General features: G+C 40.6%; 1 protein-coding gene and 1 non-coding gene across 2 annotated transcripts; both read right to left on the bottom strand.

The window, feature by feature from the left end:
• Positions 1–4,915: 4,915 nt before the first annotated feature.
• LOC133071968 (U6 spliceosomal RNA) lies at positions 4,916–5,022 on the bottom strand. The gene has a single exon (XR_009696581.1). It is a non-coding gene; the product is annotated as a U6 spliceosomal RNA (small nuclear RNA).
• Positions 5,023–8,388: 3,366 nt separating this feature from the next.
• On the bottom strand, positions 8,389–15,443 carry MAD2L1 (mitotic arrest deficient 2 like 1). Its single transcript, XM_061164119.1, has 5 exons — positions 15,249–15,443; positions 14,341–14,487; positions 11,231–11,351; positions 9,898–10,001; positions 8,389–9,209 (listed from the first exon to the last, which is right to left on the bottom strand). Exons 1-5 carry the CDS (start codon positions 15,319–15,321, stop codon positions 9,037–9,039), a joined length of 618 nt encoding a protein of 205 aa, XP_061020102.1. The 5' UTR covers positions 15,322–15,443; the 3' UTR covers positions 8,389–9,036.
• Positions 15,444–16,152: the final 709 nt, after the last annotated feature.

The raw sequence follows: 16,152 nt of genomic DNA, 5'->3' as shown, positions 1-16,152 counted from the left end.
CAAAGTAAAAAAAGAAATGCTTGTCACCATCACCATGAATATTTTTTTTCACATATATACCTGGAAGTATTGGGTACCAAAATAACTGGCATGATGCCAGTGGAACACACAGTGTGATATGATGAAAGATTAAAAACCTGGCAAATATTGGGAGGGATGCATGTTACTCCCACCTTCAGGTTTCTGTTCTAACCCTGATGATGGAAACTGGTACTGGAGAAATGTTCGGGGCTTCTCTCTCCACTTTCTCTCACACCATCCGCAGCAACGAAGAAGAACACTTTCTGAGACTTACAGGAGTCCAGGTGAGGTGCTTTCTAGTTCCACCCTTGGTATTCAGGATGCAGGTCTTACTCCCACGGTAGAGCTGGGCTTGAGTGAGCAAGACTGAAGTTTTCTGAGTGTTCACAGTTCATTCATGGAGGGGTAGTAGCAAACCTATTTCTGCTTTAGGTCTAAGCCTCATCCTTCTACCCAGCATTAATAGGAACCCCATAATTTACATAGTAATAAATACACTTCAATCTCTTCCTGTTTCCCATGTCTGTTTCTCAAACTGGTTAAAGCCCATAAACTAGAAACCCAAATGCCAACACAGCACTTGGTACAAAAACAAGTGAAAGAATGAGAGAAGAAAATGTTGCTAGAAGAAAATGCTCCTGTTACACAGCAAGACGCTCTGTGTTTATAAACATTTAGTGATAGCTTATTATGAAAAAGAGTTTTTGAAAAAGTTAATGCACCTCGACAGTCAAATATTGTGGCTGTGGGTTTTCACTTCTCCAGCCTGGGGTTAGATTCATGTGGTAAGTCTCCTTGGCTGAGATGGACATTGGAACAGGGCAGCGCTTCTTTGTTCCCTAGTCTCTGAGAGGCAGTGAGGTATAGTAGAAAGAATATTGGTTTTGGAGTCAGGTCTGGGAATGTATTCTGGATGTTTGAAGTTGGACAAATTACTTAACCTACCTGGATCTCACTTTTTACAGGTGTAAAATGAGGATAGTTTGTTGTGAGGATTGAGATTGTGTGTGTGTGTGTGTACTCAGTCATGTCTGACTCTTTGCAACCCCATATACCATAGCCCGCCAGGCTCCTCTGTCCATGGGATTTTCCAGGCAAGAATACTGGAGTGGGTTGCCATTTCCTACTCCAGATATAATGCATATAATGTACTAACTTGATGACAGATCCCATTCCTGTCTACAAGTTGAGTTTAAGATACTCTATGAAGGATTCTTTCTACCTACTCAGTGTTCCTTCATGGTTATCCTCTAGGCATCTGCAGTTATAAACCTTCCTTTTGGATCCAGTCCTCTTTCCACACTCTTCTCTCCTCGCAGACCTGAACTGAGGCTCTGGAGCTGTTCCTTACTGTGGACGGCTTGTCGCTGGAGACCCCGACCTCATCCTTTTCTTGCTCCACAGCCCTCCCGTGCCCATCACCAGTTCCCAAGGCCACAGGCTGCAGCCCCGGTCCCTCACTTCCTCACGAACCCCACCCTCTGGTCTCCCACGAGGAATCGGACTGAACAGATGGAAAGCATTCACTGGTGCTGGGCACGTGCTAGATAATCATTGCCTATAAATTTCCTTTCTTAGATCTGGAACCTTTGAGTTGATTTCTACAGGGCTGCATTGATTATTATGGTTGACTACAGCAATCCAAGAATGGTATTCTAGACATGAACTCTTTTGGTATCACTGACTTAATCTTTAAAACCACTAACTTCTGCGCATAGACAGGGAGACTGCCATTCAGATAGAAATCATATCCATGTCTAGGCATCCACTTGGTATATCCGCATCTGGCTAGTTTTTAAAGATGTTTGAGATCTTTCCCTTGCATGGAAGAGGAGTGTGGTTAGCCTGCTTATGCTCAGAGGCCTTTTCCAGCACAGATGAAATTCCAAGACAATAAAGATTTTGATCTGATGTTAAGTTCCTTTGTGCAAACAAGCTTGCATAGCAAAATGATGCAGATAAATGTAGATGAAAATGGACCTAGATAAATAAATGAAACTGTATTATGTTTCTCTAGTATAAACATAGATTAAATGGTAGGAGGACAAAAATAGGTGAAGTGGTAACATAAACTGACTTGTGTAATCAGAGGGTCAGCTCTGACATTTTTCTCTCTAGGCCTTTTCTAATAGTTTTGTTGCTAGGGCTACAGTGTTTTTGCCAGATTGGAACAGGATTGTCCGCTCTAATGGAGATTAAGTAGCTTTCCCAGCTAGATTTTTTTTTTTTTTAATAAGCATAGATTAATTCTGCTGACTTTCAAAGCCATAATCATGAATAATGGAAAGATTACTAAAGATCTGTTTTTAGAAAATAAAACTAATAAAATTTGAAGTTTAATAGACAGGTTTATTCCATAGTTATTCCAACACAAACTTTTATCATGGTTACAATGAATAAAATAACTGAAATACAGTTTCACACATGGAATTTCTAAAAATGAGAAATTATTTACAAGTTAATCCAAAAGTTAATGCCCCAAGGAGTAATGGACAATTCTCCTGGTAAGTTGGAAAACTGGTTCACAAATGCTTGAAAATTCATACTTGATTTTTTTCTATAAATAATATAGATAAGGTTTAGGAAAATGTCCTCTGTGTTTTGGTTGCTTCCCATCATTGGTCAGAGTCATCTGAGGGAAGTGGAAATACAAACTCACCGATGAAACTCAAAGCCCAGTAAAGGAAAACTGATTTATTCTGGACACTCAGTTGCTAACAGGATGTAGACAGTAAGAGCCACTCAGAAAATGGTGAGGAAACATTCCTTTCGATGTGCTTGTTATGGAGTCAAATGAACTTCCCCGGCCATGGACAAAAGGAGACCATCTAAACTTTAGATCACAGTGCCATTTGCATGCCCCTTGGCCCTGCAATTCTTTTTGTGCACTACAGCACGAGAGTTAAATGAAACAGTTCATGTGAAATGCCAGCAAAAGACAGCTGCTGTGCTTTTCCTCCTGATGTCTTTCTGTAGCCAGAAGTCCCAATGTTAACTTCAGTAAGAGAAGCTGAATATTAGTCTTTAGTCAAAAGAAATTCACAGTACTAGTGCCACCTGGTGGAGAACATAGGTATTACAATGTAGCATTATTTCAGCTATCCTGAATTTTCACATTTAATAAAATTAAGATAAATCTTACAATGAAATGAAACAGAAGGTAAAGAAAAAATTAAATGTGTGTGTGTGTACCTGCTTTATTATGCTAGTAATTTTTCAGTCCATAATTATAAAACATATAGGAGGTTAGGAACCTAAGAAACTTGAATGCATACTAGTAGTAAAAATGTATTCAGCATCCATGTTTATACAGTGATCGAAAATAGAAGCATGTAGCGTTTTTGCTGTTCTCAATCTATTCATAGGCATCATGTGCCAAAGGGGCTCCCTTCCCGTTTTCAGATAAAAATTCATTGTAGGGTGTCCTGAGGAGTACCTCGAAGAAATAGCCCGTTATGTTTCAATACGGGATTGAGGTGAAATAGAGGGCCATCCTATTTGAGGTACTGTGGATGGATTCAACAAATAGTGATGTTTTAAATGTGAGCCTTAAGTATCAGAGAATCAGTTGCTTTGAGCCAGCGACGGGTTTGAACATTTGTGAACAAAAGAGCAAATGTACCTATGACAGGGTCAGCAAACTATAACCCATGGACCAAATACAGCACATCAGCTTTTTGTTACTGGAACACAGCCACGCTCATTCGTTTACTTACTGTCTGAGGAGCTTTCATAACGACTGACTCACTTGAGTAGGTGCAGGAGACCATATTGGCTGCAGAGCCTAAACTGACCCTTTACAGAAAAAGTTTGCCAACCCCTGGTCTATTAGAGCCTTTCATTCGATTTTCACACCTCTCCCCACCATCTGCTTGGGAGGAGTGTATTTCCCTTTCCCACTGAAGTTTGGCTTAACCATGAGACTTGCCTTGCTCAGTGGAATGTGGAAAAGCATCAGTGTACAAGTTTGAAGCGAAGCCTCAGAGTTCTGTGCCCCTTCAGTGGTAAAGTGAGACGTGTGACCCGTAGACTTACGCGAGAATGAGGCAATCTGCTGACCTGCAGACTTGAAGGAGAAACAAATGTTTGTTGTCACTGTTGTGCTTGTGTGCATTTTTTTTTTTTTACTGCAGCACTTTTTATTTCCTCACAATGACGCGTTGCTGGGGCCTAATGTTCTCACATGACAGTAGAAAATCAAAGTCTGTTGTCATCTCTTAAAAGAATTGAGAATTGCGTACAAAAACCTTACATAAATTAAAAGGATGAATAAATTTACAGGTGTGAATGCAAACTGTTTCCAACTCAAGGCAAGTAACAGCCCACGGTGTTCTGGTGGGAAATCTTCAGTAAGAAAGGAAAGCAGGTCCTAAGGCTTGGACCTTCCCAACCCCATTTAAGACCGGCCAAGACAGAAATGACAACTGTTTCAGGACTCTTGCCAGCCTCTAGAGAAATCCTGGAATAGGCAGCTCTGACACATTAATACCCTGCACAGACAGAGACTCGCAGTCTCCCAGATTCTTATCAAGCCATTGGATTTCTCTTCCATAAACATTCTCACCTCAGCTACAGAGGTGAGAGAGCCGCATGTAACTAGGGGTTAAAATCAAAGATATGCACAGGGTATTAAACATATACCAAGGTAGAGTTAACTTGAATACAAGGTCAAAATCAGCAACAAGTTCTACAATCCAGTGCTGATATCAGATACAAGCTTCAAGGACAAATTTCTTTTCAAAGGCTTATTCCAGTTTCATGAGGCTAGCATGAGGTGTATACATTTGCCAGGGCAAATTTATACGTCTGAATTAACTCATGCAGCAAATGCTACGCATCTGCTCGCAGTCCGTTTAGAAGCATTTGCGGTGGACAATGGAGGGGCCAGACTCGTAAAAATATGGAACGCTTCACGAATTTGCGTGTCATCCTTGCGCAGGGGCCATGCTAATCTTCTCTGTATCGTTCCAATTTTAGTATATGTGCTGCCGAAGCGAGCACTTGTGTGCATGTTAATTCCTTAGTCGTGTCTGACTCTGCAGCCCCACAGACGGCCGCCTACCAGGCCCCTCTGTCCATGGGATTCTCTGGGCAAGAACCCTGGAGTGAGCTGCCATTTCAGCCAATACATGAGATTGTTACACCTCTGCGTAAAAGTACCAGAGGACTGACCTCTCTGTCCCTCTAACGACACTGGGGGAAGGGCCCTGCAGACTAGGTGGGGTTCAGTCCCTTCTGGGGCTGTTCTGGACTTTGAGGGGCTCAGCTGGAGCACGTTTCATTCCTCTACCTACAGTAAGCAAAACTGGGTCAGAGTGCAGGCCGCGTCTGGAGGCTAACCAGACTCTCTCGGAATCAACTTCTCTATGTTTAACATGGTGTGGCAGTCACAATTCTTTCCTCTGTTGGATTAAACATTTCCCTCCCAAGGTGAGCCTCAAGTTATAGCAAGAGGGTGGGACAAGCTCAATGGGAATCGAGGCCAGAGTTTTCCAGTCAGGCTTTATCAATAAAGCTCACAGCTTGGCTTCTTCCTACTCAACTCCAGTAAGTGTATTTCTGAATTGATATATAATCTGTAAGTGGTAAAAAATGATCATGACTAGCTCCTCAGAAAACTTACAATAGTAATATGCAATCTAATTTAACCATCTTAACAACGCTGGCTGCATCAAAGTGATCAAAATATTTAAAAATGCAGCTTCCCAGAATTCTTAGTCTTACATCTCAGCTTGTTAAAATGCTAAGGCTCTTCATTGTCACTTTTTTTTTTTAAACTATCCATATTACTTTTTTTGAAACAATCAGTTTGAATCCTTTGGAGATATCACCAGTGACCCATTTATTACAGAGTTCACAAATTTGTGACTTGAGAGTCCTTGAGGCTGCCCTAGTTCTCTAGTTTTCAGCCTTCCCTTTGATCCTTTATGTAGTTAATGTTATTTCATTAATTTTTTTCAAAGCCAGTTTTTGCTTTTTTTTTTTAAAAAGAGTCTAGCTAATGCAGAATTGGTACTATAGATTAACTTCTAGGCAATAGACTGTATGGCAGAAGCTTCTATTGAGACTAACATTCAAATCCAGAGCATGAATTTCTGGACATAACTCTTGAAAAGAGAGTATGAATAATAAATCAGTATTAAGACCACTAATATTAAATACATAAATGACAGACATTTAAGTGTTATTGGTTATCCATAATGTTGCTACTGGTGTGCTTTTAGGAGGAAAGAACCACATTTAGTTTTCCTATTAGCAAAGGGGCAGTGTTTCCAGAAGCAGTCATTGCTTTCTATGATTTTCAAACATATTTCCTAAAAACAGGACCATAATTTTCAACTCTCTTCATATTTTTGCTCAAGTTCTACTTTTGCTTTCCTTCTCAATGAATATGTCAAATGTCAACGGCCCAAGAATTCAAATGTCCTAATAGTGACCACTATAATACACCTCATGCTGCTTGGAAACAGAGATTCTGTTGTTCAGTTGCTAAGTTGTCTGACTCTTTGCAGAAGCCCAGGGTCCTGTCCTCCACTATGTCCTGGAGTTTGCTCCTATTCACGTCCATTGATTCAGTGACACTATCTGACCATCTCATCCTCTGCTGCCCTCTTCTCTTTTTGCCTTTTCTATTTCCCAGCATCCGGGTCTTCTCCAATGAGTCAGCTCTTCGCATCAGGTGGCCAAAGTACTGGAGCTTCAGCTCAAGCGTCAATCCGTCCAATTCAGGGTTGATTTCCTTTAGGATTGACTGGCTTGACCTGCTTCCAGTCCAAGGGACTCTCAAGGCTTCTCCAGCACCACAGTTCAAAAACATCAATTCTTCAGTGCTGAGCCTTCTTTATGGTCCAACTCTCAATTCTGTATATGACTACTAGAAAAAACCATAGCTTTGACTAGACAGACCTTTGTTGACAAAGTAATGTCTCTGCTTTTTAATATGCTGAGTTTGTCGTATCTTTTCTTCCAAGGAGCAAGTGTCATTTAATTTCATGGTTGCAGTCACCATCCACAGTGATTTTGGAGCCCAATAAAATCTGTCACCGCTTCCACCTTTTCCCTATTTGCCAAGAAGTGATGGGACCAAATGCCATGATCTTAGTTTTTTGAATATTGAGTTTTGACCATCCCAAAATCAACACAATTTCCACTTCTACATAACTGCTTTTCTTATTCAGGAAAAAAAAGACATGGGTGGACCTAAGTTAGATACTTTTAGCTCCTCTCTGGGAATGGCTTTTGCAGCAGCATACATAAACCCATCATCAAAGACGGGCACCTGTTCGTCCAGCAGCACCAAGAGATGAAAGAATGTAAGACATAGGCCTTTACTCTCCATAAGCACCCAGCTGGATCAGAGAGAGATTATTCCAAGTGAAATAACAGACAAACACACAAGGAAATAAACCTGTTCAGCTACCTTGTGGTCCTCTGTCCTCCTTTCCTCTCCTTCCTAAGATCTCGAGCTTTGGAAGGGCCAGGACTCTGTTTCATTCCTCCTAGTACTTGGCACACAGTGTTCTTACTCTGCACATTAACAGATGCTCATTATGTGATTTTTGAATGAATGGATACAGATTATGTGTATTTACTTAATAGTGAAGGTTGAATGAATGAATACATATAAAGATCTTAGAACAGTGTCTGCTACTACATACTTAAAAAACTGAACTATTACAAAATGGGCTAAGATTTAGTATAGACATTAGAAAGGAATTTTTATGAGTTTGCCTTAAACTGACCCTGGAAAAATAGATGGGAACTGAAAGAATATACCTGATGAGAGTATTAAGGAAGGCACAGGCAGAAGAATAAACATGATGTTTCAGGACACAGCTGACCTTTGAACAACAGTTTGAATTGTGCAGGTCCACTTATATTTGGCTATTTTTGAAGAGTAAGTACTATAGTACTACATGATCCATGGTTGGTTGAATCCATGGGATTGGGGCAACCACAGATATGGAGTGCTGGTTCTAAGTTTTACTGGGATTTTCAATTGCTTAGAGGGTCGGTGTTCCAACCCCCATGTTGTTCAAGGGTCAACTGTATACAGAAAATTAGACTGATAATAAACCTAAGAGCATAGAAAGGTTATATACAATCTAACATTTGCTAAACTGAATTAATTCCAAATGACACTTATCATTTTACATAAAGAACAGTGTTTATTTTAAATCTACTGTTATAGGGTGAAGGAGGTTTAATTAAAGCTTATCCAATAAATTGAAAGTACCTCAAGACTTACTCAACTTTGTATCTTTAGGCCCTCCCTACAACATAGTAGGCACAAGAAATAATATGCCGTACTAAATCCATAACTACTTAACTGTATCAACACACCAATACAAAAAATTTAATACAAATTTAAAGCATACACATTTAACTTTATTTCATCATTGTCATTTAAAGCTTGATTTTATAAAACATGAAAAGACATTCTTAAGAGTTCTGTATCACAACAATTTGAAGAGTGGGAATACCCACGGCTTTATAGACTCAAGTTACATAAATTAAACTCAAATAACTGGACATTTTTTCAATATGGAAACTATACAAATGAAATAAACAGCAAAAGGACCCAATAAAGAGCAATATTTCACTACTTATGGATTATCATTAGTTACTTTCAGGATCTAAATGAAGATTCTGAATATTAGTATTTCTTTTGTTCTATTTTATATTTAAATATTTCTCTACATTCTGAGTCAAGCTACTTGTCCAAAAGCCTGACTTAGAAAGGCATTTAGCAAAAGTTTTTCCACCTATGGTTACTACCTTGAAAGAAAGTAACACTGCAGTACTGATGTAATCTGTGCAGTAACTTACGTCAACCCTATGGAAAGTCAGATAGGTACCAAAACTGGAACAATTTTGCACAGATTCAGTAAAGCATCATGTTAAGTTTTCCTCATCTAAAAACTAACCAATGAAATAAGACATACCAACTATAGTTGATCTGGAAGGAAAACCACATTTGAGAGTTACAAGTACATTATTGTCCATATCTCATCCTCAGTCATTGACAGGAATTTTGTAGGCTACCATGCTATTTACTTTGTGAATTGTAGTAGTAAATGAACGAAGACGAACTTCCTCAGAATTGGTAATGAACTGTGGTCCTGACTCTTCCCATTTTTCAGGTACAACCAGATCTTTGTCTGTATAAATGAGGAGATCAAATGAACCTAAATTGGAGATAAAATCATTAAAGTACGTTATTTTTTTCAAAAGTAGAAGAACCCTCCTTGTCTCTCTCACATTTTGAACCACCCACAGTATTAGAAAAGAGAGTTTAGCCTGGTCTGTAATGACTAGTCAATTGCTTTTCCTCAATAGAAATTTACTATAGTACAGAAAATATTGCACTCCTTTTGCTTTATCTTATGAAAACTTCAAGTTTGCTTTTTTTAAAAGAGAAAACCATTATTTGCAGGAAGTATATAGTTAATCACATAGAATAGCATAAAGGTAACCCAAAGGAAAACTAACATCTGGGTTCTGTGACTGATGTAGCCTGGGGCCTAGAACAGTGTCTCGCATATAGAAGGCATTCAGGAAATATCTGATAACGCAGAAAAGCAAGACAGCTATGGCTAGCCTTCAAAATATACATAAAAAATTAAGATAATGAAAGGGATTACATTAAGACATTCAAGAATGAATACTGTGGAATACTTTCATTCCTTTGCTTTTCAGAATTTCCAAATTTCTAGAATGCATATAATACTACTTCTGCTTTATAATACATTTTTCATTTTTATTATGTAATATTAATAATTAAGAAAAATTTTAATAAAGGGCTAACTCTTAAACTAATAGCTTAGTCTTTTCCCTGACAAATTTTAAGTCAATGTGAAGCTGTATAATACTTACAAGAAACTTCCAACAGTGGCAGAAATGTCACTGTAGCTGTGATCTGTCTGATAACTGAACGGATTTCATCTTGGATGGCTTTCTGAGACTTTTCTCTGGGTGCACTATTGGAGAAACCAAATCAATTTACGTGTTAACAAATTATTTAAAACATTGATAAGACTAACTGATTAAATGTTTCTAAGATCAAATGAGTAATACATTTTTTTATGTTTTTTGTGTTTTTTTTTTTAAAGTTATAAGTGTATCATCAGGGCCTATACACCACAAGAGGCATATGCATTTTTATTATTTCATTTATCATTTCAGTCATTTTTTAGGGGTGGTCTTAAAATCAGGTCATTTGGTATCAGATAGTCATAAAACTGGCCAAGTGCTTCAAGTTAGGCAAACTACAGCACCTTTTAAAAAATGAAAATAATAGTATCTAATAATAATATTATCTAAAATATTTTGTTGGTGCAATCACTTTGGCATTTTTCGTAATCACTCAGTTGCGTCCGACTCTTTGTGACCCGATGGACTGTAGCCTACGAGGCTCCTCTGTCCATGGAATTTTCCAGGCAAGAGCACTGGAGTGGGTTGCCATTTCCTTCTCCAGGGGATCTTCCCGACCCAGGGATCGAACCCAGGTCTCCTGCATTGCAGGCAGACGCTTTACCCTGTAAGCCACCAGGGAAACCCCTTAAAAAATGAAAATAATAATAATAGTATCTAAAATATTTTGTTGGTGCAATCACTTTGGCATTTTTTCGTAATGCTTAATTCCCTACTGCTTCAAATAAAATAGTAAATTAACTATCAAATTATTTTTATAAGCTAAAAATTTCCTAAAATAGACCAAAGGCTTCAGAAACAAACTACATTTCATTATGAGAAATGATTCTGAATTTACCAGTAAGCAAGCCTAGGACAATGCTAGACATGATCATATGGGCATTTCCAGACAGGTGGTCTGGAAACTTTTTTATGAAGTGTCTTAGAAGATTTGGGGCATTCAATGAAATACAATAAAGCTGAAATCTTAGGTTGGGGGAATCTAGGATAATCTCTTATGGTTAAAAGTACCTTTAAACAATTCACTAAAGGGCCACCAGGTACATACTACCATAAACACTGAAGGTGAAATTCACCCATTTACTATAGGCAAGTCTGTTAAAAGTCCATTATCTATATAAGGCAGTGAACTATTCTTTGCCACAGGAGACTAAGGATCAAATTAACATCCTAGAAAAAAACTGTACTTTATATGAAACTTGTTCAATATAATTAGAACTCATTTAGTAAAGAAAATAAATTTTAAAACATGAAAATGGAAGTAACTGCTACTTACCTGTCATCTTTTGCAGTCTTGTCACACTCAATATCAAACTGCCATCTTTCAAGGACCTCTCCACTTTCAATATTTGAGATGACTACCACCAGTTTCTGAACTGAACACTTGTATAACCATTCTGCAATACACAAAACAAGACATCTTTTTTAGTTTACTGCATTACAAAGCAACTCTCCTCTCAAGACCGACTTCCTATCCTCAGCAAATTTCTCCCACTGCTATTTTGGATCTCCTCCAAACTATGCAGAAAACTTTCCCCATCAACAGCCTAGCTCCCGATTTCAAATTCTCACTATTTCTGCCAGGCATAGCACTGGGTGCTAAGGACAGTGAACACGAGGTACTTCCATCCTAATCCAAGGGAAGGGTGTAGATGTCACTAATCTAATCACAACAATAAGTGTGAAATTATAATTGTTGTAACTGCCATGATGGTGCAGTTTCCTATGATGTAGTAGCAGTTACCTATCATGGAGCAACACAGAGCACAATTAAAGCACCGAATAGGGAATTCTGACTCACGGGGTTTGAGTTTTGTTCTAAGAGACAACAGTATACATATGCAAAACAGGGAAGAGGGTATATGTTTTAAAATATGAAGTAATTTATTTTGGGCTGTGTCAGGTCTTAGCTGTGGCATGTGGGATCTTCCTTGCTAAAGGTGTAGGTCTTAAAGACTCAGAACAGAGCACTGGATCGGAGGACTGAAAGGAGGCCAATACAACTGCAGTTTAAGAAAGGGAGAATGAAAAAAAAAAAAAAGAAAGGGAGAATGAACAAGGCTAGTCTGACAAGATAAATGGGCCAGACCACACAGAGTCATGGGAGCCATTAAAGACGTGATACTAAAAACTAAGAAGGTCATTACTGTGTTTGAAGCAGAGTATGATGTAATTAAAGTTGTATTTGAAAACTATCCTTCTGGATACGATGTAGAAAGTAAGCTGGAAGTAAACAGGGGATCTAGGGCGCTAAGTAATGAATAATTCAAGCAAGAGCTAATAAAGACTTAGAGAAAGATATACTGGTAGAGATGGAGCAGTAGACAGATTCAAGAGATTTCATGGTTAAAATTGTTAAGATTTATTGGATTACCTTAGGGTAAGGAAGAGGAATGAATCAGGGATAGCTCCCAGGTTTCTGATTTTTATCAGTAGTCAGATGGTTGATCCAGTCACTAAGAGGAAAGAGAACTGAAATGGAGATGATCCTAAATTCAGTTTTTAATATACTGAGTGTGAAGTGGTATTTTATATAGCTGCATAAAGACATTAAGGGAGTCACTCAATATATGAGCTGAGAGTTAGGAGAGGCTTTGGTTAGATATCGGTTCATGAATCAAGATACACAAGTTGTTACTAAAGTTATCTACATGTAAGAGGGCCTCAGATTGAGCCCTCAAGTAATCTTAGAAATTGAGAAAACTTTATTCAGGAATCGGCAGGTACAGAAAATATTTTAGAAATATTGAGGGCTTATGGGTCACCTACGTAGCATAGTCTTCTTTAAAATGTGTAATATTCTTAGCTTGCAAGCAGTACAAAAATAAGCCACTTGCTGGACTTGGCCTGTTGGCTTCGCTTACCCCTGGCATATATGAACAACTTTTACCAGTTTACCTGTGAAAAAGAGATTGAGTGGTAATTTGAAGATATGGGGAAGTTGGTGATTTTTTTTCCCTCTCTTAAAAATGGAAATAAAACCAATGGGAATAATCCAAACAAAAACAGAGAAACTGACAACATAAGAGAGAGGAAATAGGGTCAAATTCCTAAGGCTAGAGAAGTGGAATTTAAAAGACTGAATAATTTGCCTGTAAAGCATTTCCTCCATTTTAACTCAAAGGGAGAAGTTAAGTAGGAAAGTGTAGATACATCTGACAAGAAATGTTATTGGTCTCAAAGGACACAAACCAAAAACCAGTAACTTAGGCAAAGCTGGCTTGCTACTTCTTCAGATTAAGATGAAGACATACATCCATAGATGCCTAGACGTTCCATACCAAACAATCTGAGTGCAGCTGTATGAACGACTATGGGTGGCTTAGCTCTGAAGTTAATGAAAACGCAATGATGTAATCTGAAAATGAAGCTAGTTGAAATAACAAAAATGATTCATGAATTTTAAGGTTAAAAAAAAATGCGGGCTGTAGTAATTTTAGAACTAGTATTTTGGAAGATCTAATGGGCAGAAAGGGAGAAACCATTTTACAACACAGAGAAATTAGAAACAAGAATCCTAAGTGGAGAGAAATATGAAAGAGAAACTACTAGAAATAAAAGGAATATATGGAGCATACTGATCCCACAATACTGCAACTTCTTGAGCTAAAAGAAAATGAGTGTGCAGATAGAAAAGGCTTACTGACTCAGAGGCACGATTAAAAAAAAAAAAGACAAATGGAAACAGGTGAAAAATAAGAAAATTCTAATGAGTGCTGTTATTTAGTAGTTCCTTCTTTTTAAAGTTTAGTTCCCTCCTAGGTTGAATCTGATTTTAGTTCCTTCATCTTAATGTAATGATGGCTTTAGATTCCAAGCAGCTACAAAAAATATATGCAGTGGATTTCTCTCAGATAAGGAACTCCATCATAATTACATAAAATTCCAATGTGTTCTATCATCCCTGAAGGAGTTGATGGAGATCGTTTTGTTAAGCCATATCAGATTCTGAACCTTAAAATAGTCAGCCTATTCAAAAGTGGAGGAAGGGTGGGAATTCTTTCAATTTGTATGTTATTTGCTTCCCTCCCAACTGGTTCACTGTATGGGAGATGGTAGTGCGTTTTACACTACCCTATACAGAGCTGAAACATAACCACCAAGAAGCTAGAAAATGTGGATCGTAGGTGTGCTCGTATCCAACTCTTTACAACCCAATGGACTGTAACGCGACAGGCCCTTCTGTCCGCGGGCTTATCCTGGGAATACTGGAGTGGGTTGGCATTTCCTCCTCCAGGGGATCTTCCAGACCCAGGATGGAACCTGAATCTTCTGTGTCTCGTACATTGGCGGGTGGATTCTTTACCACAGTCACCTGGGAAGACCCGAGGATCCTATTAACATAAAGGCCTGCAAAACTCAAAACTGTGTCCAACAATAAAATACCTTTTAGTTGATCCACCACATTATTTAGGTATTTTATGAGCTCAGGATCAGTAGTTACAAGCAAGGTGAGTCCGTATTTCTGCACCCGAGTAAAGGTTTCCGATGGATATATGCCACGCTGATATAAAATACTGTTGATGCCAAACGCTGAAAACATAAGAAATATTAAAGTCATCGCCACGTTGTAACGTCTGGGGAAATAAAGCATATGTAGATGGGGCTATGGTTTCATGATAGTGTAAAGTTATAAATGTCTAAACACGTGTTTGTGTTTTGCTGAAAGCCGAGTAGGTACAAAGTGGCATTTTTAAAAAATCCTTAAAATCTTGCGTCTAAGTGACAGCTGCATATGTGGCAATAGAAGAAAAATGCCAAACCACTAATCTACCAGTGCCAAAATTTCATTTCATTGTAAAACAAGTCCAAATGCCTATTTTATGGTTACAGGGTGTCAAAATAGGCAACTGACAGACGGGTACCAAGCCCAGGCAGGCCTCCCCCACGTCTCTTTCCTCCTTTTCTCCTCACCGATCCTGCCAGGTTCTGTCAGCAGGCACACCTGGCCAGCTCAGAACAGCGCTTCCCGAAATCTAGCCCGTCTCGGTCCACCCCCGAGGCCTGCCCGTAGCGGGGGCGGGGGGTGTGGGAGGAGCTCTGCACTGGAAAGAAACGCTCCCGCCAAGGGGCCCACCGCAAGGCGGGCCTCCGCGGCACCCGGGCCTCCTCCTCCGCCCGGAGCAACGCGAGCGGAGGCGGTGCCCGCTGCCCCACTTCCTGATCCCTCCTGCCGGCACCCGAGGCCGCGGCTACAGGGGCCGGGATTCGGGGCCGCTCCGGCTGAGCCGCGGGCCTGCGGGCGGCCTGCGCTCGGCTCTCCCCGCCCTCCGCCCCGCGCGAGGAGGACTTACAGAAGAACTCGGCCACGATCTCGGCGCTCCCGCGCAAGGTGATGCCTTGCTCCCGGGAGAGTTGCAGCGCCATTGCCAGGCCCACGGATGACGATACGCGATTCCACCCAGCAGACAGCGACGCCAGGAGCTTCCGGAGCAGTTCCCCGCCACTAGTTTAAAAAGGAACGACGCAGGACGCCGTCGCGCCCTTTGCGCAGGCGCGGAGCGCCTCTAGACCCCGCCCGTCGCGCCCTTTGCGCAGGCGCAAAGGGCCTCTGGACCCCGCCCTGCGCAGCGGGGCCCGCCCGGTTCTCTGCCCCTTTCGGAGCGGCGGTTCGCGCAGGCGCAGTGGGGAAGCGTGGCGGCGCAGTTCCGGGTGGTTACACCTGGCCCGGTTCCCGCTGTAGTTGTGGGCGGGCTGGCTGGCGAGCTGGCGGCTAGAGGGGAAGACGGTAGGTCCAGGTTTTAGTGGTCGCTCTCTAGGTCTGCGGACCGAGCGACCTAGGAGCACAATTCCCGAGTTTGAAAAATCTTTTGAAAGGGTTATGAACTGTCTGCCACGCTGAGTGGCCCCAGTGATGTTTAGTCAGCGGTCGGAACTTGCTGGGTTCTCTGGGAGTTTGCTTCCCTGGTGGCTCAGACGGTGAGGACTCTGCCTGCAGTGCCAGAGACCTGCCACGCACGATCCCTAGGTTGGGAGGATTCCCTGGAGAAGGGAATGGCAACAACGCACTTCAGTATTCTTCCCCGGGGAATTTCATGGTAGGAGGAGCCAGGGAGGCTGCAGCCTATGCGGTCACGAAGAGTCGGACGCGACTGAGCGCCTAACACTCTCACTTTCTTTCAAAGCAGCTGCGTGCCGCAGACAGGGTTTTAGAGGTATTACGGTGCCGGCGTAGTGTTTTTCCTGAGAAACTGGGCT

The sequence above is a fragment of the Dama dama genome, chromosome 17, assembly GCF_033118175.1.
Source record: "Dama dama isolate Ldn47 chromosome 17, ASM3311817v1, whole genome shotgun sequence".
Taxonomy (NCBI): domain Eukaryota; kingdom Metazoa; phylum Chordata; class Mammalia; order Artiodactyla; family Cervidae; genus Dama; species Dama dama.
Note: the sequence above shows the minus strand (reverse complement) of the source record. Positions and strands in the feature narration are given on the sequence as shown.

Coding starts and splice junctions, on each gene's coding strand:
- MAD2L1 (XM_061164119.1), bottom strand. CDS start 15,321: ATGGCGCTGCAACTCTCCCGGGAGCAAGGCATCACCTTGCGCGGGAGC. Junction 11,352..14,340: donor TGTGGTGGATCAACTAAAAG/GTATTTTATTGT, acceptor TGTGTATTGCAG/AATGGTTATACAAGTGTTCA. Junction 9,210..9,897: donor GCCACTGTTGGAAGTTTCTT/GTAAGTATTATA, acceptor TCTCCAATTTAG/GTTCATTTGATCTCCTCATT.